Source organism: Oenanthe melanoleuca, chromosome 2, assembly GCF_029582105.1.
Source record: "Oenanthe melanoleuca isolate GR-GAL-2019-014 chromosome 2, OMel1.0, whole genome shotgun sequence".
NCBI lineage: Eukaryota > Metazoa > Chordata > Aves > Passeriformes > Muscicapidae > Oenanthe > Oenanthe melanoleuca.
Window position 1 is genome coordinate 107,042,873 of NC_079335.1, and position 27,019 is coordinate 107,069,891.

At 38.1% G+C, this 27,019-nt stretch overlaps 1 protein-coding gene across 3 annotated transcripts in view; it reads left to right on the forward strand.

Annotated features, from left to right (window-relative positions):
* Positions 1-453: 453 nt before the first annotated feature.
* CAPN7 (calpain 7) overlaps positions 454-27,019 on the forward strand; it is a 31,782-nt gene continuing 5,216 nt past the window's right edge. The window contains exons 1-18 of one of the 3 annotated variants that reach the window (XM_056482918.1): positions 454-656; positions 4,618-4,726; positions 5,359-5,516; positions 7,711-7,778; positions 8,859-9,059; positions 9,468-9,554; positions 10,250-10,376; positions 10,691-10,776; positions 12,153-12,246; positions 13,813-13,959; positions 15,604-15,710; positions 17,257-17,377; positions 17,634-17,778; positions 19,266-19,365; positions 21,045-21,180; positions 21,606-21,681; positions 23,900-24,045; positions 24,761-24,823. In XM_056482918.1, the coding sequence (XP_056338893.1) occupies positions 555-656; positions 4,618-4,726; positions 5,359-5,516; positions 7,711-7,778; positions 8,859-9,059; positions 9,468-9,554; positions 10,250-10,376; positions 10,691-10,776; positions 12,153-12,246; positions 13,813-13,959; positions 15,604-15,710; positions 17,257-17,377; positions 17,634-17,778; positions 19,266-19,365; positions 21,045-21,180; positions 21,606-21,681; positions 23,900-24,045; positions 24,761-24,823 (2,073 nt within the window). In that variant the 5' untranslated portion in view covers positions 454-554. Of the gene's footprint in view, positions 657-4,617; positions 4,727-5,358; positions 5,558-7,710; positions 7,779-8,858; positions 9,060-9,467; positions 9,555-10,249; positions 10,377-10,690; positions 10,777-12,152; positions 12,247-13,812; positions 13,960-15,603; positions 15,711-17,256; positions 17,378-17,633; positions 17,779-19,265; positions 19,366-21,044; positions 21,181-21,605; positions 21,682-23,899; positions 24,046-24,760; positions 24,824-27,019 lie in introns of those variants that run through there. The other 2 variants (XM_056482920.1, XM_056482919.1) reach the window with 2 other exon arrangements.

Genomic DNA, 27,019 nt, shown 5'->3' on the forward strand with positions numbered 1-27,019 from the left:
CCGAAGGAATGATTGGACACTGGAATGGGCTGCCCAGGGAGGTGGTGGAGTCATCGTCCCTGGAGGTGTTTAAGGCTGGACGGGGCACTTAGTCTGGTTGACACGATGGTGTTCGGTCATGGGTTGGATTCGATAATCTCAGAGGTCTTTTCCAACCTAATTGATTCTGTAATTCTGTGATGCTGCAATTCTGTAATTCTGTAGTCACCGCCCTGCGCGCGCTCGCCCCTCAGGCAGGCGAGCGCCGTTCCCGCCCACCGCCTCACCGCCCCCGCGCGCCTGAGCACGCGCAGTGCGGCCCCGGGCGGGGCGGCCTCTGCCGGGCGTGCGGTGGGCGTGGCCAAGCGGGGCGGAACGGGGGCTACCGGAGCCAATGGGCGTGGCCAAAGGCGCGGCGGGGCGGGATCGAGGGCGTGGCCAGGCATGGGGGCGCGGCCGACGGGCGGCGGGGTCAGGGAGGCGGGGGAAGCGGCCGGGCGGGCGCGGGGACTGGGGCAGGGTGGGCTTCGACGAGAGCTGTCGCCGCTGCCGCCGGCACCGGGAGGGCGCCGGCCATGGACGCCACCACGCTGGAGCTGGACGCGGTGAAGTTCGCGCAGCTGGCGGTGCAGCGGGACCAGAGCGGGCGCTACCAGGAAGCGGTCTTCTACTACAAGGTACGGCGGGGACGCGCCGGTTCCCTGGGGGCGCGGCTGTCTCGTTCCCCTCGCCGCGGGCCGCGCGATGCTCTTGAGCTACCGAAGGGCTCGCACTCACCCCTCGGCCCCCCGAGGCCGGAGAGGAGTGTTGTTACCCCCGCGGCCCGGCACGGCCCTGCCGGCCGAGAGAGCCGCGCCGGGTCAGCACGGCCGCCCCCGCCCTCCCCCGCGGGTGTGCCCCGGGAACGAGCTGCTCGGCCCGGGGGGGACGAGGCGGTGCCCGCCGGGACGAGAGTGGAAGGCCGTGCGTGAGCGTCGAAAGTTTGTCAGTCTCTGGAGGAGCCGCGTCCTTCAGGGCGGGTTGCGAAACGCCTTTTCCCTGCGTCCTGTTTGTAGGTGGAACGAGCGCTGCCCGTGCGCTGATGTTTACCCACAGGCTTAGGCGTAGCACTGCAGGTACTCTGCTTGGAAAACGGGAACGGGCGCTTCTTCCAGCTGCTGGAGACACAGCCCCTTCTGTGCTTCTGGGAAGAGTCATCGTAACCTGAAAACGTCTCTGCCCCGCTGGTTCTACGCTTTCATTCCTGGCCTCTCCCCAGGCCCTGCCAGGCCAGAAAGACTGATCAGTTTTGCGCTGGCGATGTAAGCGCTGGGCATTTTGGAGAACCACAAGTGGGCATACTGTGCTCCTGTGTGTGCAGCTGGGAGCAACTCTGTTGTACAGTCATCAAGTAAATAGAGAGGTCTGTGGTGAAATACGTGATGCTCAGCAATAAGACAGGTTCAGATCACGAGCTGTCAGTGACAGGTTTTTAACCTTGTGTGAATATTCTTTCCATGAGGGAAGAATACATATTTTATTGTTTCAGCACAGTTTCAGGTTAGTGTAGCTAAGGATACAATGAAGTTTATTCAGTGTCTTGCTTAATATCTGTAGGGTTACTACTAATATTTAGTAGTTTTTGTGCAATCATTAGGCATTTTTCAGTTATGGAAATTGTCTTATTTTGTTGTTTTATATGTCATAAAATTACATTAAAGTTTCATATCTCATTGACTTTTCATCTGCGAGGAGGGATCTCTTTGAAGCCTCTGTTTATCCTTATGTCAGTAATCGTTCCACAAATTCCATTATCCTGACAAAGTCATTCTCTTCCAATGAATTGTTAAAAGATATGTAGTTGGCCTTTTTATTTCATGAGTACAAGGTGTCTGTGAAATGTTTAAAAAGCATAGTGTTAATATCGTGGTGGCCTATGCAAGTGTGAAATAGTAGGAAGAGGAGTAATTTTTTTCTTATTTTTCAACCCAGTTGTTGATTTTGTGGGGGCTAAATTTATATATGTAAACCTTATATATGCAAAAGTTGTAGTTGCTGATAATAACACTGATAAGCTCTGTGTTCATCAGCAGTGTGTGTGCATGGTCTGATAACCATGTGCAATACTGCTTTACTACTGTATATTTCTCCTTTTATCTGGAAAAAATTGCTCAGTGCTATTCAGAATGAAAATACCTTTTTGTGCAAATAGCCGCCCTTGTTTGCTTTTGAACATACATGTGTGTGGAAAATCTTTTTCACATGCTGTATACAGGTGATATTCTTGCTAAATGGAAAAATGCACCCCTGGCAGTCTTGGTGCACTTGAAGCTACGAGAGACAAGAGTATAACCTAAATATGTTTGGCTTTCTGGATGTTGCCTGAAGAATCACTGCCATGTTAAATTATACAAAATAATTACAAATTGTCATTGGTTATTTCAGGGATACTTTATTTGTTTGTTTATTTATTCCAGCACAGTGGAAGTAAGCTCTGACCTGTCACCAGCTTTCTTATCAACTGCTCTAAAAAGTTCAGAGCCCACTGGTGCGATTAGCAAGCATGTGAGAAAGCCTGGGTACTGAACTGGCTTCTGCAGTAACTTAAGGATGGAATATGAAAAATGCCACAGACAACACCAAAATAGACCTGTGTGAATGGAGTTCTTATGGTTAGCAAGAATGCTTGGCTTCCTGCTGCCATGTAACTTTGATAGATGCCTAGAGGAGTGCTGCATGGGAACCAGCTTCGGGCAGCTTGCTAATTAGTGGAGTTCTGCAGAAATGTCAGGATCATATTTGGACACCGATGACTTCAGCCAAAACTGCTGAAGGCTGTTGCTAAGTCTGGCTGTTGACCAGCCGTTAGCAGCTTGCAGAATGATCAGTAGTTAGCTTAGTGTGACTGTGGCACACGGCTCGTGACAAACAGTAGTGACATTGGACAGATCATAAATGCTAAGTCGGAATTGCACATCCATCTGGCCACTGGAAACAGCTGGCATGCTGGCTCCACAAGCACTCTGTCAACTGCTTCAGTCCTTAGCAGGCTTGGTTTATAAAATACTTGTTTCCATTATGTTTGCATCTTTAAACCAGGCAAAAACAATTACTCTTGAAATCACACAAGCAACATCAAAATTATACACTGGTTTTGTAGCACTGGTTTGGAAATCCTCATTTGTTCTTTGCATCATATGTAGACCATGTACCTTTGTGGTACAGCACCTGTTTTGTCAGTCTGTACTTGCAGTATATGACAGACAAATCTACCCATCCCTTGAGCTCGTAGCTCTAGTGCACTTTTTTTACCCTGCAAAAAATAGTTGTGTGCTTAATGGTAGTTAATTGCTACATATAAATGGTACTTCTGCTTACCCTGCAGTGGCTGTGGATGTTTTATGTGATGTAACAGGGAGATGGATGCTGGCAGGGAGCATGCAGTACTTGGTTCTGTGATGTTTCTCAGTGAAAATTTATCCTGATAACAAATACAGGCTGTATCAGGATCATTTTGAATGTGGGCAAACTAAACAGATGGATAGGGGAGCAACCTGCTAAGCTCGTCCAAAATAATGGCCATAAAACACACGAGGGAGCCTTGGCCATGGATCTGTGCTTGCCCTGTGCAGGGCAGCCTCTCTGAGCACCATCTCTGTGAAGCAGCTCTCTAGTTACTCTTCTGCTTCCTGCCTTCCCAGCCTGCCTGCTGCACGACCACCTCCTATCCTCTGCCACTGGTGGGAAGGCAAGCACTGCCACAAAAATGGGGGGGTTCCCATGTCAATAATGAGGACAAAACAAGGTTTCTGTCCTCATTTTTGTGGGGTGACAAATGTTGATTCTCCATATGGTTCAGAGACTGTGTCAGCTCTGGCTATTTATTGCAACCCTGCCAAACCTTATGTGTTTTTCTTAAACTCAGTGGAGGGATAGACAGCTTATGCAACTGAAGGCGTTTTTTCTTAATAGATTAGTACAGTATGGAAAAAGCCTTAATGTGGGTAATGTACTGTGCTTCTGAGCCAGAGGCCTACACTCCCTCCTGAAAGGAGACTTCCATCCAGTATTTTGTGCACATACCGACGTTTACAAAAACAAGTTTGAGAAGCTAGGAAGTCTCATATTTGTAGATGTTCAAGATTGGATTGCTTTATCTGAGTAAAAATAATTTTAAAAATAATTTTTAATACTTTTTTTAAAAAATATTGGTGTTTGATTTTTAAAAGCTTTTATATTTGTTTACTTTCATTATTGCCAGATTAAATGCAGATAACTGGAATAGCTACTTTTTTTCCTAACCTTAAATCCTCAGCTGTAAAACCAAACTGATTTCAGTGAATGCTTAAAGAGTTTTACTTAAAATCTCCTAATTTCATATATTACTATACAAACAGACCTAAGATCTGGTCTTAGAGAACTTCTGAATGCTTTTATAGTCTTATAGATTGTTCCAGATATGAGAAATTAAACATGATCTAGCTTATAACTTGAAACTTTTTCCTTTTTGAGGCAGATTTTCCCTGCAGCTACTGAGTCTTTTTGCAGATGTAAGGGCTTGCTTTCATGCAACTCATGGCTGCTGTAGGCCCTCTGTTTATGGTAAGTAATTTTCTAGGCAGCAAACATTAACTTTGTCTCCAATTCTTCTCCCTGCAGGAAGCTGCACAAGCCTTGATTTATGCTGGGATGGCTGGGTCCAACTTGGAAAATATTCAAGAAAAAATAAATGAGTACTTGGAGAGAGTTCAAGCTCTCCATTCAGCAGGTGGGTAAGGAGCTTTCTAATTAAACCTCTGCTTAAATTAATTGAGTGGAAAGTTGTTTGCTGCTGTGAAATACATATCAATGGTGTTTGCTCTGTTTGTATTATTCTGATTTTCTTGTCCTTTGTGAATAACCACAAATACAATGAACACATCGGTGCTTTGAATTCTGATACATAGTAAATTAAGCAGAGACTGACTTTCTAAGGACTGTGGGTATTCTTTGCTTTTAAATATTTTGAGAAACCACATCTGCAGAGCAAATGTGAGAAAGTTCATTAATAAAGGTATTAGGTGACATGGACACCTAAGGAACATAGGTGATGTATTTTCACAAATTATTAAATATTTTATGTAATTAAACATCCTTGTTCTCAGTGTAGTATGGAAGAGATTTTATTTATATTATTTCTCATCCAAAATATCCTGAGAAATAACTTCTGCTTCAGGGAAGTGTGATGGTGTTTCCTTGTCCTTTCATAGATGTTTATAGCAAAGTTTAGAAAGATTTTATTTCCAGACAAGAAGTAGCTGTTACCCATCTGATTAGAGCTGCTAGTGTTTTGGTGACATGTTCAGGATGTTTTTACATGTCTGCTGCTATAGAAAGCTAAATACTTGTTTTTTCATGTAGTTCAGTCACAGAAGACAGACCCTCTGAAGTCAAAACAACAGTTGGACTTGGAGCGTGCTCACTTCCTAGTTACACAGGCTTTTGATGAAGATGATAAAGGCAATGCAGAAGAAGCTATAGAGTTGTACACAGAAGCAGTGGAACTCTGTTTGAAAACAGTATGTTAAGCTACAGGTTAACTTGGTGGAATTATGTGATGGTAAGAAATTCTTCCACTTTCACAAATGACTGACCATTAAAGGCTGACTTGAAAATGGAGTACCTGTATTTGTTAAAACGACCTTTTTAAATTTTTTTTGTTTCAATGTTTTTTGGTTTTTTTAGTGTTTCTTCCAGTCTTTGTTATGTTGCTATACAACACTGTAAATTTATGGGGACTTGTCATTTATGTGTTTTTTTTTCTGGACTGGATTATACTAAAATCTGGAAATATTCTGGAATATTTTTTATGTTGATTTTTGCCCTGGAGCAAATACCACAAAAACAGAAATTAAAGTCATGTTAAAAACGAAGATGACTTGCTAATGTATCAGCTATATTAATTTCTGACTACATTAAAGGAAATCAATTAAGTGAAATTTGTATATGTAACATTTTCTGAAGACATAACAGTCTACTGATGCCAAAACTATTAAAAATACTACTTGATTACTCAAGTGCTCAACTCTAAAACTTTTATGAGTGAATTTAATTCACACTGAAATTAATAAGGATGTATTGGCCATTACATAAACAATGAAGAACATAATTACAGGTACTACTTTTCTCCCTTAAGTCCAGTTGCCTTAACTAACTCATTATAAGAAGAGCTCACCATCATAATGTAACTCCACCAAGTCTGTTTTTCTTTTTCTCTTCTTTTCAATGTTATAATGTAAAAATATTTGTGGGTTTTTGAGGGTGTTATATTAGTGTTGCTACATACTTGAGTAAATCCTTTTCTCTGAATTGTGTTAACAGGCTTTACCTAGGCTAAAACCCTTGGTGATACAGTGTAACCAGACCAAGAGTTAGTAGAGCTGCTCTAGGTTTTCCACTTGAGCTGTTGGGGCAGAACATTTTCAGTCTATTACAATACATTTAGTATTGCAGCATGTTCCTTCTCCTTTTCTGTGTTCCTCCTCCTGTTGTGTCAGTGCCTGCAAATATGACTGAAGTTAGTCTGAAAATGTTTCACATTGACAACTGCATTTATTAGGTATTTCATTAGATACAAGATACTGTTGCAGTTTCTTTTAATCTTGACTAGCATATTCTTTTGTTGACAAGATGGTAAAGTCTGTCCCTTAGGGTGACCCAAAAGTACCTTCTTCTTCCCAGGATGAAAGGAGATTTAAGGAACTCTGCTATCTTGAAGCTTTACTCCTGTCTTTCTCCTCAGTATATTCAGGGGGAGAGATTTGTTTCTTCCTTACCCTTGAAGTACTCATAGAGCAGCCATTACTTCTCTTCTGTGGCCGATTCCTAGATGAGTGTGCTGGTGTTCTTCCTTCACTACTAATCTTTATAAATCTTTAAAAGTCTTTTCCAACCAGGAACACCAGAGTGTTATTTATTTGCAAATGAAATTAGTCGCTTACAGAGGGTGTTTCTGGTTTTGTTTCTTGGGGTGAAAGTAGCTTGCCTTTTGTATCCTCAGTTGACGTCCCTGACCTGGAATAACTGGTCAAGGCACAAAGCTAGAACCTGAAACCTGCACGTGGGTGCCACAGGAGAAGCCACGCCTCAGTTCTGCAGATTATTTGGCTGCAGAAGCCATGCTTCACCTGTAAGGAAGATAAAAGTATAAACTGTCATAAATGACCTCCCAAATGGGAACAGAAGTTAATGCTCTTCACATCTTTGTCACTTGCACCTCAATCTGGTTGTTTGAAAACAAACTAACTTTATAAAATTAAACATTTAAAATTTTTTTCCTGAGTTACCATGATAATTTTAACACACATGGGGAAGAGAACAGGAACACATCCAAGCTCAGCAGTATATGCAGCATTTTGTTTTGTCTTCTTTCTGCCAAGAGTGTTTTAGTACAATTAATTCTTCTGGCAATTCTTTTTGTGTATGCACTGTTTTCCATGCTGAAGAATTTTAGACATAACTTCCATTTATCAAAATTTCAGTAGAACAGCAAAATTATATTTGCTTACATTGTATTTTTTTTAATGCTGAGTTTAAAAAAAAGAAACAACAACAAACAAAGCAAAATATTTGCTCATTTCAAAAAGTGAATTAATAATAAATAAATAAATATCTAGTTACTCTTTGCTGTAATCTAGAAGTATGACAGCTGAGCTTATAAAATATGTTGGTGGTTTTTGGATGTGTAGATTTTTCTTTTATTTTGCATTTTAGGCTACTGAAACCTCAGAAGCAGGCCTCCAGTCCAAACTGAAACAGCTGGCTCGACAAGCACTGGATAGGTGAGTACTGCTAATGTAAGTAAATGTACTTGCTGTGAGATCTAAGTGTACACTCTGAGTTGGATTTTCAGTCTAATGTCTGTGTGGATTCTGTGTAGACTAAGCTCCTGCAGAATTCACCTTGGAACTAGTTGCCAGCTGCTTCACTGCTGAATGTAGCAGCTGTTGTGCCAGCCCTCTGGGAATCTTGGGACATGCAGATGACTGTGTGCTTGTTAGAACAAATGCAGTACTTCAGAGATATAATCCAGAGTACTGTAATTATTGACATCTATAAAAGATGCTGAAATCAGGCTACTATGAAATCAAAATGCCTCCATAGGAAAGACAGCTTAGAATCTGGGAAACACTTCTTTACAATAGCAATCTAATTACATGTTACATGTGTATTGAAATCTCTGAAATTGTCTGAAACAATTTACACAAGTATTAGTTCAATGTAGCTCTTTTAAAATCAGCTCTATGATGGTGAATCCCAGGCCATGCTGGGCTCAGTTTCAGTATAAGCTGGGTTTTAGCACTTCTCAGTCTGTATTCATAAAAAAATCCCAATATTTTGCGTGTGTGTGACTATCCAGCAGCTTAAGGCAGCAATTACAAAATATGGCTCCTGCATACACAGTATTCAAGCAGTTGAAAGTCTGGGTTGTGAGAATGCCCATGGGTTTTATTACTATTGTATACCTGCTAGACAAAATATGTCTGGAAGGTATGAAAGAATGCAGATCAGTTTTCTCTCTGTGTTTCAGTGATCTTGTTTTGAGATTCCACATAATGAGCACTTAAACAAATTCTCCTATTAGCATAATTTAGAGGCAATAAAAATCTAATGAGTTCTGTCAAAAGTAGTTTGTATGAGTTGCAAATGCTATATTTTAATTGATTCAAGAACAGAAAAATAAAGAAGTACCAGCATCAGAAATCGATTTTTGTTTCTTAGAAAAGGTAGTGTTTCTCAACTTGGGCATTTGCTCATTCCATTTAACATGTGTGGGAATATGAACCAAGAAAATCAATAATTGAACTGTAATTGTATTTTTATCACTGTTGAAAAGAAAATGCATTCTTTATTTGCTTTAGAGCAGAAGCACTGAAGGAATCTATGTCAAAGCCAGCTCAGAAAGAAAAGTCAACTGCAGCCAAACCAAATCAGCCAGTCAGAACCTTCTTTCCACTGGGACCTGATTTTTCTTTAAATGATAAACCACAGACAATAAGAGCAGTACAAGCTAGTGAATCTCAAGGTCAGAGATACACTGCAGAAGAGATTGAAGTACTCAGGTAAGTCTAAGATTTTCCAAAATGAGTTCATGGAAAGTCTGGCTCTGAGAAGCCAAAGTGCAAAGTTGTTTTTCTAGATTATACAACTGCTACCTCATTGGAAATCAAAGGCTCATAATATTTTATATGACTTTTCCTTCTATTGCACCCAGTTCCTTTTACTTTGATTTTTATTATAGGTGAAATAAACTACAAATAATCCATAAAACCATTATCCTAAATTGTGACTTTTGAAAACTATCAAGTATATGATGTTCAAGAGGTAGTTGTCTTGTTTTCAGAAGCACTGTGTATTACTAGTTTTTAAAAAGTTACTTTATTTACAATTAACTTCTGCAAGTTAAAATTCAGAAGATGATTGATAGATTTGTAATTCTTCTTTTTTGTTGTTTTTCTTCTGACTTGCAGGAAGACTTCAAAGATTAATGGCATTGAATATGTACCTTTCATGAGTGTTGATCTGAGGGAACGTTTTGCCTTCCCTATGCCTTTTTCGTAAGTATGCTTCAGTTACTGAACTTAATTTTTTTTTATTTTCAGAACTTTTCCATATTTGATATTTCTCTATTTTCTTTTTCAGGGTTTAAAATTGTTTGCATAGGCTTTTAAGCATAATTCACACAGAGATATTCAATACTACCACTTCCTTCTTCCACTCTGAACTTAAAACTGTATTGTAAGATGATCCTGCTCTGTAGTACTTTTGCACTTGTGTATTCTTCAAGCCTATGAGAATAATATTTATTTGGATTTTTGGTTTATTGGGCTGGGCTGGGCTGGCAGCTTAAGTCTGTTTTCTGATGCTGCTTCATGCTAATGAGTTTAGCTCTCTTGCCTCTCTTGTAAAATGCAGGTGATAGCTGTTTACTCTGTAAAGGGCTATTCCAAGGAAGAGTGATATAAAACAGCTAGACTTTCATTCATAAGCAATAATAATAAGATTAAGATTGCACAGCTGTAATAGACAAAGACATTTGGGGTTGGTTGAAATTTTTTTATATTTTTGCCTTTTTTCCCCTTAAGAGCCACAAACTTAGAAGCAGTGTTCCTTGAAATTATTTTACCGCTTTGTAATTGTTCTGTGCGTATTTTGCACCATCTATCAGACGTATTTAAGGCTGCACATAACATAAAAAGCTCTTCCAAGCTGCAATTGATTTATTTCTACTTTTTTCCTCTCTTAAATCTAGAGATAAGTGTGGGAAGCTACCATTATCCCCCAAACAGAAGGCCATGTTTGCCAAGTGGGTGCGACCAGATGACATAACAAATAACCCTACGATGATCTATACTGTATCAAGTTTCAGCATAAAGCAGGTAAATTGTTCCCAAGGAAAAATGTGTGCTGCTAGTGGTTTATCATGGGGGGCTTTGTAGATCAAAAATAAATCCCCAAATATGAGAGCGCTTTCCTTGGCTGTTATAAGGTTAATATAGGTCTGTAGGGGCCTCATGTTGAGCAAGAATACATTTTCTGCCTCTTTAATAGTGGCTTTGCTTCTTTTGGTTTAAATCCTTCCCTTTTGAAAGGAATTACTAATTGACTGTTTTCCTTCCCTCCACACACTGCATTCATCTCTCAGTATCTGAGTTAATAGTAAATGTCCTCACTGGTTTTCTTTTCTTTATAGACAATAGTGTCAGATTGTTCTTTTGTGGCATCACTAGCTATCAGTGCAGCATATGAAAGAAGATACAACAAAAAATTGATCACGAGGTAAGTAGCTGTTGCTTTGTAAGATCTTTTCAGACTTAATACTGCCAAGCTTTTGCAGTATGTTCTCTTGACAGCTGAAAAACAGCATTTGTTTCACCTTCATCCCTCTTGGACTTGTGTGGTTTCAGCACTTCTAAACTGGAAGCCAACTTTATATTGAAACAAAGAGTTTTAAGTCTAACAGCAAAAAGCTGTTAGATGAGCAATCCTAATAAAAATTTTGAATCAAAATTGGGAACAAATTGTGAATTTATTCACTATTGACATGTTCAAAGAAACAACAATGTTCCAACATTTATATATATGCTCTAATATACAAGACCTTTTAATCTTTTTTATAGCCACTTCAAAAGTCTGCCCAATTTATTGCATCATGGTATAGGTGTTTTGTTTCTTTTATTACTATCACAACATCTCATCTATCTTTGTTTAATGGATAACCCAAGTTTTATCCAGCCGAGCAGCGCTTTGTAAAATTTGCTGTCCTGGTTAGACAATTGCTATTGATTAAGTTTTCTGGGGTGTAACAAGCCTATGACATGGGTCCTTTAGTGTACCTTCAGTTCTTTTTCTATGACATCTTATTCATCTCTAGTTATAGGATAACCATTAAACAATTCTTTATTGAATTTTGTTCTTCAACTGTTGGTTAAGTTCCCTAAGTGGTATGGGTTCATGGAGTTCCTTTCTGCAGGTGCTGTGAGATAATTTCTTCAGCCAACACAGATCTAAATCAAAGCCAGCTAAAATCACAGTCAAACATTCCTTAACTAATTAAGTGTAGTTCATTACAAAATTCTTTAAAAATCACAGAACTCCTGACTAGCTAAGATACAACTCACTGACAATATACATATATATACAGACACTGGGGTCTAACATCAGATGTGCTTTCAGGAATAAGAAATAGTTGGAAGGATTTTGCATTTCTTTGGTATTTTTTAAATATAAAATTTATTTATAATGCTCTCTAGTTTCGTTTTTCTTCTTTGTTAGCTGTTGTGCAACAGGTGGCCCATTTTACAAGTCATTGTAGAATTAATGTTAACAACCCTATCTCAGCTCCACTCAATTGGCAATGTAAGATAAATATGTTGGCCTTGCTTCTGTTTGAGAAACAATTAGGTTACTTACTTGTGTTCTTTTTGCTACTATATTAAGTAGAAAGCTGCAGCAAGAGCAGGGCCTGAAAAAATAAAACTTATTTAAACATTATTTTTACTAAATTTGAGTTGCTCTTCATTAAAAATTCCATATTTCTGTTCAGTGTAAATTCTGTAAACAGACTGTGTTAATCCCACTTTTATCATTATATGTACAGACAAGTCATTTATGTAATAATTTTCTCTTTTTTTTTTTTTTTCCCTGTTTAACAGTATCATTTACCCTCAGAATAAGAAAGGAGAACCAGAATATAATCCATGTGGTAAATACATGGTGAAGCTTCATATCAATGGTGTTCCTAGAAAGGTAAAAGTTTTTGGGGAACTTTATACTGTTACTGTGTAAGTTGTGTGTTTTAAAGGCTTGATCAGCTTCACTATGAAGTGCTTGCATAGCAAAAACTTTAGGCAGGTGTTTTTGGAAAGTAGTTTTTAATTGTTAAACCTTTTTGAGATTCATTTTTGGTTTTGAAGTATGCAACCACATGCTTCTGTCTGTACTTCTGTACTTCTATAGCTGTTCATAAAAATAGCCTTACATAAATTCGTGTAAAAAATGCCTTATATTACTTATCAGCATTGTGAAAACCAAACAGGAACAAAGCTATGTATCCCCTGTTTATGAGTTAAATGGGCACTTTTCCACTCCATCTTAGAAAGAATTAAAAAATATAGAGGGGGATATCAGAAGGAGTATAGACATGAAATGACCATAGAGGAATAACTCAACCAATAACTAAAGGAAGCAACAGCTTTTTAGTAAGAGGAAATGCCTGATGATAAAACTTCACAAACTGACAAACAATTTCATCTTCTTTTCAGTGCAATAAATAAGAACATAAAATAATGTATTTCTCCATATAATACTTAACTGTAGCACAGATCACAGTGACTGATTAATGTTTATGAGAGTTCAGAAGTTGAGTGGTCATATTCATGGGGTGGAAAAGTAGGGGGAAACTCCTCAAAGGCTCCTAATTGTTAAGATACAACCTCTGGGTCAGGAAGTCCTTGAGCTGCAAAATTCCAGAGTCTGAATGTTTCAGGAAAGTATCATTTTTGTGTCTGCCTTGCTCTTAATATTCTTTCCAAAATATCTCCTAATGGCTGCCTTTTGTTAGGATGAATGGCCATTTGTTCACCTATGAAAAGGTCTATTCATTCCTGCACAGATAGGATTTGACCAGAGAATGTGCTGTGTTAGTAGCCTGCATTTGTAATGGACCAGTGCCAACAGGAAACTGAAACATCTAATCACGGAAACTGTTTCAGATTACTGCAAATATGCAGTAAGAATCTGTAATGATGATGAATATATAGTACCTAATTTAAAGAAGAAATGTTAATACTGTCAGAGCTGTTGCTTTGAGGTGTTTTTCCTTTTCAGAGAAAAGAAACTTAAATCTGGAACAAGAGGCTGTGAAAGTGATATGACACAATTTGTTTCCTTAAAGATAAATAAATATTTATTTCTCTGCTGGCTGCCAAGCATTGTACATGCTCTAATTCTTAATTAGATAAGGAATACTGTTAGGCTTTTTTTTTTACTTTTTATGCTTGTAATTGCATAGAACCTTTCTGCAAATGTCTTTTTGCAGTAGCTATTGCACACTTCATAGAAGTGTACTGTCACTATCAGTCAAGGCAGCCACTCACATGTCACCCAGTTAGACCAGTGCAATTGAGAGCTGGCAGTAGAATTTTTTGTTCATTTGTGCAAACCACTGCAGGATTGGTAAAGGTCATATGAGAGAATAATGGTCAGGTCTGGCTGTGTCAGAAAAGCTTTGTATTAATGAGGGTTTTGTTTTATTTTCTGATTACTTTCAAGATACTCTTAGATTTATGATGTTTTTTCATTCATTTCACACAGGTAATCATAGATGATCAGTTACCTGTTGATCATAGTGGGGAACTTCTCTGCTCTTACTCCAATAATAAGAATGAATTGTGGGTTTCACTAATAGAAAAGGCTTACATGAAGGTCATGGGAGGATATGATTTTCCTGGATCAAATTCTGTAAGTATGAGGTTATTTCTAAGAGGAAAAAATTCCACTTAAATAATAATGTGAAAAATAATTTCCTTCTAGTGAAATCAAAGTTAACAGCTTGGGGAGACAGCTATTTGGTTTGACATTTTCTTAATTTTTTTTTCTGTTTCTTTCTTTCACAAATATTTTTAGCTGTACTTAGTGAAATTATTCCATCAAAATAGAATGAGAAAGACATCTTGATGGTCAAAGTTAATCTTAGTTCTCAGACTTCAGTATTGATGCTTGTGAGTAGGAAGTGTTTATATAGAGTCTAGATGGAGATATTGGTTGAAGTCATAAATTCTGTTTGCCCATATCAATACTGCTGATTTTGGTTTCTAACTCTTTCAATAAATAGGACAGTTCTCCCTTATTAGGCAATGGAGTCAGCTAGGAAAGGAACAGTCTAGTCATTTAGAAGGTCTGTAGAGAGGGAGCAAGTACTTTGATCTGTGCTAGTTTATCAGATTGTTCCACTCATCTCCATAAATATGCATTGGGTTTCTATGATGTGGTTACTAAAGAAACCATCAACATACATCATACAAGTGACATGCAAGTTATTCTTTAAAGAGAGATGGTTTGCTGAAATGAGTAGCTCACATAATTTGTTACTTAGGAAGCCTTTCTGATTTTAGCTTTATACTATTAAAATTTTAAAGTTGGTTTGGTTTCTTTTAATTCATGGTGCTAATTGGTGTCTTGACAGTCACATTCTTGGTGGGTATACTTGGTAATCATCACTTCTTGAAAAAGTTTTATGGAGATAAATGTGGCTTTGTGTAAGGGGTAAATGTAGCACACATTTTTATGTGTCAGGGTGCTTTGTTTTGAAGGACAAAAGCTGGTGAGAATAACTGTATTTTATTCCCATTGCCATCCGCTAACTTGCTATCAGGAAAAACAGCTTGACTGGTGACATTTAATCTCCACCCTTCCTGCCCCTCCACTTTCCACTGTATTCCAGCTTCCTTCTGTAATCAGGGTTGCTTACAATCAGACTGTCTTGTACTTGTAATTCCTCAAGTTTCCAGCCCCCAGTGCTTGTTACTGACACTTCAAGCATTTACTGTCTCTGCTTTTGCTTTGAGGAGTACAAAGCAAAAGAATAGGAATTAAGCAATATTTCAAGGAGTTGGGAGATTAAAGCATCTTTTTATGGAAATATATGTCAGTGTCAGCTTTACCAAAAAGAATAAAAAACCCAAACCCTGAGCTTTAGAAATAAAACATAAATTATTTAAAATGCATATATAATAGCAAGGTACCAAATCGTGCTTCTGAGATATGCTTTAAAAATCCTTAAATCAATGAAATAAATAGAACACATCACACAATTGAGCATGACTGATGATTCTGATATGCTTCCATTGCTCTGGAATTCCAGTTTATTTCATCAGTTCACTTTCCAGTTTTTTTGGGTCTTTTAAGCTACTCAGAAATGTTGTCCACATCTAACCAAAGAATTTTTTGTTTGTTAGTCTTAATCTTGATTCTTTTATGTGTAGAGCTGTATTGTAAATTATATGTGCTCGATTTCTTTCAAGATGTTTTATAAGTTGTGTACAGATATCGTATGTTTATATCTGACTTATCTATTCTGATTTCTTTTGAATACTTGCATTTCAGAATATTGATCTCCATGCACTGACAGGTTGGATACCTGAAAGAATTGCTATGCACTCTGACAATCAAGCCTTCAATAAAGATAGCACTTTCAGAATGCTTTATCAGAGGTATACATTTGTTCTTTCCTAAGTCATTAAAATGTTTGCTGTGTAGTAGCTGTGTTACCACTGTAAAAGCAGTACAGTCACCACTGATATGTCAACAGCATTTTGGTACTGCTATAAATTGTGTTTTATAAAACCTTCATGTGCTTTCTGGAAGAAGGAAAATTGAGGTATTGGTGGCTTTGATAGAACAAAAGAATAAAATACTGGGGAATTTTTGTGTGACAGAATTCTTCTTCTTTATGTACGAATAAAATAAAAAAATCCCTTTCTTGATAGAGAAAACAGAATATAGTCAGAGAATAGTAGTTTGGAACCAATACAGCAGTTATAAATTGTACCAGTTATATATATATATATATATATATATATATATATATATACACACACCAGTTGAGTGTTTAAAAAGAAGAAGGGTACATGTTCTGTGTTTCCACACAGTTCCCCAGAACTAAATTATATCTGCTGTCCTTAGCAAGCAGATATAATACAGTATTCCTAATCATATCACAAGATTATGCCCCATCAGTAAATCTCCTGGAGGAGCAGCAAAAGTCTGTCAAAACTGCAATCCTGGTTTTCAGACCTGCCATATCAGTTGGATTTGATGGTCTTAAAAGTCCAAACTAAATGATTCTATTATTTTGCTTATGTTGAAAGATACAGCTGTAAATTATAAATGCCAGGTATACCAAGTACTTTGATTTCTTTCAAAAAGGTTTTGTACAGCCAGTGTCTTATGTATTTCAATGCAGTAGAAGGAGGTTATTCTATTGACTGAAACACCTGCATCCACGATAAGAGAGTGCTTTTTCAGTTGCTTAGGAGCTCTCAGAGCTGTCAGCAGTTTTTCAGATGTTCTGCTGTTGTAATTTGAAGGTGTGACTGAAGTTAGGATGGGATCTAGTCATTGGAGCATTGCTGTTGCTCACTGTGCTAGAGGAAAATGTGTTAATCCATATAGTCCAGTGATCATGTAATCTATCTAGGGACACTGAGTATGTACTTGGATTTCTAGCGTGGGCTGGAAACATGTTAGTATGTTTTCACAACTCTAAGTGTTCCAAAATTAACAACTGCTGTTCAGAACACTAAACTAGAGTATAAACACCTGCAAAAGTATAGAAGCATGAACTTCTCATTCTTTAGAATCCTGTGGGTGTGACAGACTTGATAATTTACTGTATGCAGTCATTGACTAAGTGGTGAAGAAACCAGTTTGTGCTCAGCTGTGGATCTGTGAAGAGTATTTTAGAAGTGACACGGGCTGAGCTTGAGGTTGATAAATGCTGAATTTTGTTTATGAAAATATGAAATTATATTAAAATAATATTTTTTTAATTTAAACTGTATACTTAATTCTGAAAGAAAAATATTTCCACTTTCTCAAAGTTTTATCAGGAGTGATTTCTGCTGACAAAAACCCCTGGTTTTGTGAAGCAGGGTCATGCTAATGGGCAGTGTACAAACATGCTATTGTGGTGTCTGGTAAATGTTAGATTGCAACTTGTGAGATTTAATTAAGCTATTTTTTCCTGTTTCTGAACAGATTTCACAAGGGAGATGTTCTCATCACAACAGCAACAGGGGTGATGTCTGAAGAGGAAGGAGAAAAGTGGGGTTTAGTTCCAACCCATGCATATGCAGTCTTGGATATACGAGAATATAAGGTATCAAATGAAACTGAAGGTGTTTTCAAACTCCTGTTTGAAACCTACATGTGTTTCTAGGTTTACTCTAGATGGGTTGCTACTGAATTTTTTGCTCTAAGAGCTAATATATTTAATTTTGTCTTGGACTCCACTGGGAAATTTCAGAAAACTTAATGACTCTGTGTTTTCATGATCCATATAAAAGCCACTTTCAATATGTAAAAACTACCATGACAAGATGAATTGACAGTTTTACTTTGTGGGTTTTTTTTAGGGACTTCGATTTCTTCAGCTAAAAAATCCCTGGAGCCACTTACGTTGGAAGGGACGATACAGTGAAAATGACACAAGAAACTGGACCCCAGATTTACAAAAATACTTGAACTTTGATCCCAGAACAGCTCAGAAAATAGACAATGGTAAAAAGGTTTTTAAAGTCATTATCTTTTCAAATAGTATAGATCTTTATGGTGTATCTCTGCAGAAAGGTAGAAAGGAATGCTTAAGCACAAGGAGAGTAAAACAAATACTAGAAACTAAAGTTTAGGAAGTATTTGTATATTTAAATCTGTCATTTCAGGTTTGTCTGGAGTTTAAGTAATCTAGACTGTTAAATATGAATCTCAAATTCATTGACAAGGCTACCTCCTTGGCTAAATGCTGTCTCAGTATGTGGGAGTTCAGTGCAAAGAAAACATTCTGGCAATAAGCTGTGTAATGCTGCTTTTTAATACGTGAATGGACTTTTTGTGGTTTTTTTCCTCCCCAATATTTTCAAATATGTATCAACATGCTTACTGTAATCAGTATTTAAATCAGTCTTTCTGCTGCATCAGCTACATTTTACTGTCATAAAGATGTTTCTGCTTTTTACTGTGTCCTAGTTGCTGTCTGCAAATCTCTGAGGGAGTGCTTTTGTTCAGTACCATTGTTTTTACAACACTATGCCTCCAAATCCATTAGATTATAGCATGTATTGATAAGCCTCGTTCAAATGCCTGATGAAAACTTTTGATTCAAACATAAAAATAGCAGCCCTGGATTTGTGACAGTTATGAGATAATAGGTTGTTATTTATTTACCAATTCATTTAGTAAGTAATTTGTAGTGTCTACTTGTTAAAATTTTATGTGAAATTACATTAGTAATTCTAATGGAGTTATTCCTTCTAATTGGATTTATACTTTGGTCTTCTTTTTGTGTAGTCATTATGACTGATTCTTAGTGCTGCAAGGTCTGCAACTGCCTATGTCAGACACATTATTTATAAGGCTGCTACCATTTTAAAAGTTCATTCTACTAGGAATTTGTTGGCTTGCAGGTATTACTGTTGGCTGGAGTTGCAATTTAGGGAGCTATGGAGAATTAGAACAAATGCATGAGAATGTTGCAAAGATAAAGCAAATTTAGGGTGCAAAAACAAGTGACATAGGTGTTGGATGAAGTATCTTGGAAATACATTTAAACATACTCGTGTTGGATACTCAATTGTGCTGGATGACTGCTGAAGTAGGAATTGCAGGAACCTGTTTGACTGTGTATTTTATTTTTGTGTTTTCAGAAACCTAGGAAAGGGGAAATCAGGTCAGAATCACCTAATGATGTCTCTTTCAAAATAGCATATTTTCTCATACCTTCTGCTTAGTGCTTGAGAATGGAAAAGCATTCTGACAGGTTCAGAAAGTCCCTGATTATAAGCAGAGGCTAACTTGTGTTTTTCTTGCTTTAACTTGGTTTGGGGGGCAATTTTAAATTTAGCAATTTAGGCAATGTAGATATTACTACTACATTTTGCAGAAGTGTTGGCTTATATAAGTTATATCATTTGCTCAGAAAGAGACTTTTAAAAAACCAGGTAAAATCAAGGTATCTGGGTAGAAAAATAATAACAGCATTTCCTTTTCAGGCATTTTCTGGATTTCCTGGGAGGACCTGTGCCAGTACTATGATGTTATTTATTTGAGTTGGAACCCAAGTCTTTTTAAAGAATCTACATGCATTCACAGGTTGGTCCAAAAGATAAAATTTTTGTTTCAAAATCTCAGTAAGTGTTCTGATGTTTCCTTCCTTCCATTCTTCCAGGTTACAGCTAGGGGCTTGAATTTCAGCCCTGTTCTTTTGAGCCTGGCTTTACACTTTCTCAGCCCAGGCTTTGTTTATGACTACTTCTGTAACATCAGTGGAGCTCAGTGACCCTTGTGATGTTGCTGTGGAACTATGGTTGTGAAACCAGATTCTGACATCAGTCCCACATCTCCCTATCAGAATAAAAATCAGATTTTTGCGCAGTCCATCTCTAAGCAGTGCCCAGACAATGCTTAAGTGACCTAATTATTATTTGGAATTCATTTTTCTGGCCACTTGCAAGTTGGCTGTACAGAGTGTGTTGTCTTTACAGGGTGTGTTCACTGACATCAGGGTAGATTAACCAGTTCTGGGTTTTAGCAGATGTGGTTATCATAAATAATCTTCCTTGCCTGCTGATTTGTTTTCTGAATGTGATACATGTCTCTTACCAAATTTCCATTATATTCAGGGGTTTTGTCTCCCGGTTTGAGGATAATTATGTGTATCTGTGTCTCAGTTTTGGAAAGCAAGGGTTTCTATACTTTTCCACTCCACCAGACTGCACTTTGCCACTGCTTCCACACTGTCCCTGCATGTGTTAGCTCTGCACAAGCTCCTTCATCCACAGTGTGACTGCTGAGTTTATCTGTAAAGGTTCCTTCCATTCTTGCTCTCCAATTACTTCCAAAATATACTGTGGTGATGTAGCAAGATGAGATAATGTGTATGCTAATATCAGAGCTCACCTCCTGGTCTGTCTGTCCTTACATTATCAGTGATTGTCTTCCCTCTGTGTAGGGAAAATCCTTAGCACAGTGGCAGTTGCCATGAAATGCAGAGTAACAACAGTGATAATCTGAAGCTTTTTTAATGCAACATTCCACACATGCTGTTCAGTTTTACAAAGGTGAGAGGGACAAGGAGACTTAGGACTTCTGTTTCCAGTGTGCCACATTTTGTGTTCAGTCATCAGCACTTTCTGTTTTTTCTCACGGTATTTTTCTTGTCTAGACACTTCACGAGGCAGCAGGCATATTCTGCAGTAGCCACCTCAAAGATCTTTAACACTTCCTGCAGGGCATCCTTCCAAGCGTGAAACAGGGCAAATAAAAAAAAAAAAAGCCTCAGGAAAAAAACAAATGAGGAAGAAATTTGGCAAGCTTTTGAAACCAACCATGGCAGGCAGATAGATAGATAGATAGACAGATGGATAGATAGATTTCTACAGTTACAAAAATATAGGTGTTTTTGATTTAATATTGATGTGTGCAACCATGGCTATGGTTGTGTAGCCCAGACTGCTTAAATGGTTCAGCTTTTTCTGTGCTTTTTTTTTTTCTTTTTACTGTGGTTGCAGTCACCAGCCAGGCTGTTTGTATTCAGCATTTTTTTATTATCATACATGTATTGTGATGAACTCCTTTATAAAGCAAGGTTCTAAGATAACGTTTCTGATGTGACTGTGTTATGTAACCACTGCCACAGATTCTAGCAGAAAACTAGTCTTTGGTAACTTGTTACTGATAATATTACGCCCTGCATATGTGTAGGATTTGAAGTTTGTTTCAAAGCACAAATGAGTTTCTTACCGGTCTAATAACGTGTCTGTCACTTTCAGTACGTGGGATGCAAAGCAGGGCCCGGTGAAGGATGCCTACAGCCTGGCCAACAACCCTCAGTACAAGCTGGAGGTGCAGTGTCCACAGGGTGGTGCTGCTGTCTGGGTCCTGCTCAGCAGGCACATCACTGACAAGGTGCTGGTTCTGCACTGCGAGCTCTGCCTCAGCTCCTGTATACATCTTTCTGTATGGCTTTCTCTTATTGGTATATTACTGCCTGTGTTCAGGTGTGTGTGCCAGACTTTTTTAATTCAGCAGGTACATGCACCTCTAATTGAAACAGAGTAAAATTTGAGCTAAGTGATTCTATTCCACCATAAAGGTTCTGAAGTAACTTTGAATCCTGGGGCCTGAATAAGTTAAATCAGTGGATTTTTGTTTACTTCAGGCATTTGAAAAATAATTCTGTTGGGTATCCCAATAAATACAAATATCAGATCGTATTGTGTGATAATCAAAAGGGATGGTAGAATGTGTACTTGACTCTGATTAAGCATTCATGATGTTTCACAGAATTGCACGACTCTGATTTGTGATTTTTTGTGGTTTTGTTTTTATAGGATGACTTTGCACACAATCGGGAATTCATTACAATGGTTGTATATAAGAGTGATGGCAAAAAAGTTTATTATCCAGGTTAGTGTACCTTAATTGTCAAGTAGCTGATTTTATAAATAAATGAAGAAGCACACAGAATTTTGAGGAGAGGAAAGGCATTTTTTGCTTTAAAACTAAATGCCTCATTAAGAGGTCAGTCTTCTGAAATCATTGTTTTGCTCTGTTTGATCCTATTTAAAGTCTACACTGAAGGAATATGCCATCCTACACATACTGTATACACTCTTAATAGGTCTACAGAGTTCTGCTGACACTTACTTTGATGCAACATTTTCTTTATTTTTCTGTTTATTTTTCAGTGCCAGTAGTTAATACTTAGAGGAACAGATGTTATTTGCTAATTTCTCTGATAGCATAATTATTTCCTGCATTTGTGAAATTATTTAAAGGTCTACAGCTTCCACAAAATTAAAATAATCAGGGTCAATTGTCCCATGAACTTGGCTTAGTAAAGTACCTAAGCAAGACTATGAAATATAGGTGAACACTGCAGGAGATTTCCAAGAATCAGGTATGGAATGTTCAAGATGCTTAAATTTTATCTAGATCTCACTCTTGGTCATTATATGTCAGATTATTTTCACCTTGAGAAAAAAAGTTTTGCTGTAGCTGTGAAGTAGCCAAATATGCTTTATTTCAAGAGAGATAGCAGATCTGTGTAAAGGTAAATGTCCAGGTTGAATGGATAGACTGAAACTTTAAGGTGGAGCTAATAAGATCATATTTTTATTTATTCTTTCTGTTAAGTAAGAGATTGCTAAAAATATTTCTTGGAACTATGCAGTGGAGGTGCATCCTAAAAAAAACTGGGATTTGGCCTGTTGCTTTTACAGATAGGAACCTTTTTAGAACCAGGTTTGCATTCAGGTAGCTGCTCATGCAACAACTCCCTTAGTAGAGTTTAAAGCTTTTTTTCACCAAAGAGTAGAATTTGTGGGACTTTTTCTATTGGAATGGCTAATAAGCATTGCATTGTTTACATCTGATCTTTTCCAGTTAACTCTGCTGACCAATTCCCCAGAATCCAAGATTCCCCTAGAACCCAAGTCTTTCTGTGGACAGATCTGTTGACACCTGACCAAATCATCATCTGTTTTTGCAAGAGCTTCTCTGTGAGGAGAAGCAGATGCCCAAGTTGCTTGTGGTGTTCCTGGTAGTTGTAGCAGTGCTTATTTTGCACGTGTGTCTCACTGAAAAGGCTCTTAAGTGAGCAAACCCAAGGACAATTGTATAGCAGAGAGAATTGTTCAATTGTGCTCAAAAGAGACAGCCTAGCAAGACCGTAGCAAAAACTGAATGATTCATATGTTTTGTCTTGCTACACAAACTCTTTTAAAAACTTCTGATATCATGAGCTCAAACTTGTTTAAAACCTTTTTCCATGGAAATAGATTGGTCAAGCTGCAGTACTATTTTTAACCATCTGTTAAAATGAGATGAGAACAAAGCAGCTTAATCCTTTGGCAGCAAGGCCGAGATTTCCCATTCCTAAGCTTCTTATTGTTTTATATTAATCCTTTCCCCTCTCATGTTGCTTTGTGGAAGAAAATAAAAGAACCTGATCCAGGGCCTATTGAAGTAATTGGCTGGAGTTGGTCCTGCTTCACTGAAATTAAAAGAAGCCTGCAAAGAACCAATTAGAGGCCAAATAACAAATTACACTGTCTAATTGTAAAAGCAAACATTTGGGATCTTTTAAAGTACCACATGTGTGTTCGTATTGGGATGCAACTGCATCTGTGTAGTGATCACAGGGATTTGAAGAGAGAGGGAGAGAAAGCATGTGTGATTTAGTTAAAGGAATTAATATGTTTTGAAGTATTGTTTACGAGGTGGCCAAAGATTTTGACAGCTGGCATTCTGGAACTGTCCAGCTAATGAAGAAAGAGCAGACACTTCAGAGATTTTCAAAGAGTGCTTAAATATTCTTTATCTTTCTCTTGATATTTCAACATATTTACAGTAGTCTTCTTTGAGTAGTGACACTGGTGGGAGATGGATAAGCAGTCCTTGCAAGTCTTGGGATTTAAACTGTATTTTCAAGCACAGAATTTGTGTCTTGTCATGTGTGATGTACCTCTACTGAAAACAGTAGTTGATGTTAAGACGCCTTTTTATGGGTAAATCTTGAGGCTCTCATCTGTTCAGAGCACTCGGGTCTGTTTAGTCTAATCTTAGAAGTTTACCAAGCTGGGGGATTTTTTGGTCAGGGAAAAATGTTCATCTTCTTTTTCAGCTGATCCTCCTCCTTATATTGATGGTATTCGGATCAACAGTCCTCATTATCTGACCAAGATAAAGCTGACCTCTCCAGGTTCCCATACATTCACCTTGGTGGTGTCCCAATATGAGAAACAAAACACCATCCATTACACTGTCAGGGTATGTGCTGTTGTTCCATAATGAGTGTAAGGAATTAAACTGTAAAATGTCCTGTTTTTAAAATTGATAAAAAGGGTATTTCTAAATCAATATTGCTATTTTGGGGAGGGAAGCTATGAATGATGGAGCAGAACCAATGGATCAAGTGTTTGGTAACGTTCTCCACCTGCAGTTAAGATATTAGTATGGTTTTAGTAACAAAATCAGGGAAAAATACTCTTATTTCCTAAAATAAAAAAGTATCTAAAGGCAGATCACTGTCTCTCTATGTATCCAAAATCAACCTACTTTAGGTTCTGGTTAAGATTTAAAGATTTTTGACTTGTCTAGGTCTTGACTTAGGATTTGCATTTTTCTCTTAGCTGCCTAGCCACATAATGATCAATGCTAGATTTTTTTTTCACTGAAAATAGAGTAAAATGCAGATTGTTTCCATTTTGCTTGTTTTGTTGGTTGGGGTTTTCTGGTTGTTTTTTTTTTTTTTGGGAGGGGGGTGGGGTTGTTAAGAAAAATTAAGTAGAACTAAGTCTTAGTCCCAGCACAATCCTGAATTTTGAGTTTAACACAGGGTCATCTGATGGGTAATACAAGCATGTAGTGAACAAGTATCTAAAAACATTGTGTAATCAATTCTGCTTTCTGTTAATTTGTCATGATTTCATTTGAAGAGTGCAATATGAATGTTGAGTGACCTGCTGCTTCTTTTACAACACAGGTGTATTCCTTGTGCAAGTTCACCTTTTCCAAGATTCCTACACCTTACACCATTTCCAAACGGGTAAAGAAACCTTTTTTTTTTTTTAATGGGTCACTGGTTTGGCTTTGTACATCTGAGATGTACAGGGTTTTAAAATACACTTTGATACTTCTGGCCCACCTCCACCACAGAGTGTATTGTTGCAGCTGTGCCACTGCAGACGTGCTGCAAAGCCTTTGTAGAACAGACTGGCCTTTGGAACAACAACCCATACCCTAATAAGTCATCACTCTGCAGAAATCAGGTTGTGCTAGTAATGGTGCAGAGTGAAAACCCTCCAGAAGTATTGCTCATTTCCCCTTGGGAGAATTGCATGATTTTCTTAGAAAAACTCTTGGCATGATGGGACAAAATCAGCAATGCCAAACCAAAGGCACCAGTAGCAAGACCATAAGAAACAAACTTAAGATGGCAGTATCACAACACGATACTGTTCCTCAATTTTGCAAAGATACCTCAAGGGTCTGTAACAATTGGAATAAGCACTCCCAGACAGGATCAAGTAAGTATATCCATTGTACATTTCCTGTAGAATCTCCCTGAGATTATAGGAATGGGAGGAGAGTGAAAAACTTGGCTGAAACTAAGGCAGAAGCTCAGGCAGTTGTTTTGGAGCCAGCTGCTGTTCATATTTCAGCTGTCAACATGAGCTGCAGTTACACCTTCAGCTGAAGTGTAAATATAGCCAAGAGCTCACAGGATAAAGTAACTTGCATGTATTTTCATGTTTTAGCAGTTTAATCCTCAGGAAAGAATAAACCAGCAGCTGTTAACTCTAGCTCTGTACCTACCATGCATACCCTGGAGAATTCTATTCTAGTCAGAAGTCTTCTGTCCAAACAGTAACTTGTTCAGGTAGAGAGAAACAAGGGAGTTTGAGCCACAGTGGAACAGTCCATTTTCTAGGACGCTTGCCTGAAACCCAGGATTGTATTACTTTGTGGTCAGGGGGACATGCTGGCTTGCAGCTTGGCTCCCCAGTTCAGACAATGTTCCATACCAGCTGTTATTTCTGGAACAATATTTGAAGTCTGTTCTAAAGAATGGTGAGTGACTAGAGAGATTCTTGGGAACAGAAAGATGATTTGTTCGGTTCTCCAAAAAGCTGTTGTCCTATATAGCTATTAAAAATTGGGCTTACTTTGAGGAAGTACTTTAAGAGGTCAAAAGCACATTCAAGATGAAAAGCCTGCTTGAGGAGGAACATCCATTTTATGTTGTAATATGTTTGAAAAGAGAATTAAGTATGTAGAAAAATCCTGTTATTATTTGAACATGTCTGTTTAGTATTCAAAAAAAAAAAAACCCACAAAAGGTAGGTTCTATCTATCCAAGGCCAGTTCTGTGTTCAGGATTGAATACAAAAAGTTAGTTGCTTGTATTTAATGCCTATTTGGTGATTGCTTAGCAGTCATCACACTCAAAAGCAAGCAGAGAACTAATTTGCAGTTTAGCAGTAAAAACAAGTTCTGTTAGATGTCCTATACTGCACTCAAGTAGTCACCTCTGGAGCTCACCAAGCCCTGATATGATTCCTGGAAATTAAGTGTAGCAGAAGTGGAAAAGAGCTAGAAAGCTCCATAGCACACAGCAGTTTTAGGTTCCTGGGTAGCAGCATGGTAGGGGGAGAAAATCCTCTTGCTTCTGTACTTACCATGTTTGAGGGGCTTGGGCCCTGAGTGAAGAAATTAAATCACAAGGGAAAATACTGCCCCTTGCTGATTTGACAGTCAGGAGAGAAGAAACAGAAGAGATGGATCTCAGCTATAAATCTGTGGGAATGCCTGGCATGTCTTACAAGTCTAACCTTTCAGTTTAATGACTAGCAAGAGGAACTTGGAAACAGATGGCCTGCTTCTCATAGTCTGAGCAGCATTTTTCCTCTAGTGTGTCTTTATCCTTGCAGAGTCTGTACTTATGGTTATCTTTCACAGCAGTGCTGGTTCTCAGAGTGCATAGAGGTGATGGACAGGGCTGGAGGCAGAGATCTTTGAAAGCAAATATTGCAACACTGTTAGTGTTGTACTGCTTGTATCGCTGCTGTTTCTCATTTAACCCAATGGAGGAGTATCTGAGGACAAAAAAAATCACCTGTGTAGTCTTGTAGGCATGGGATAGATGGCAATGAGGGTCTTCTGTTACTGCAGTTTGTCACAGTCAGAAGTCACTCAGTGCTTGTTTAATGTAAGCTGGAAAAATACACTACGTGTCTCAGGG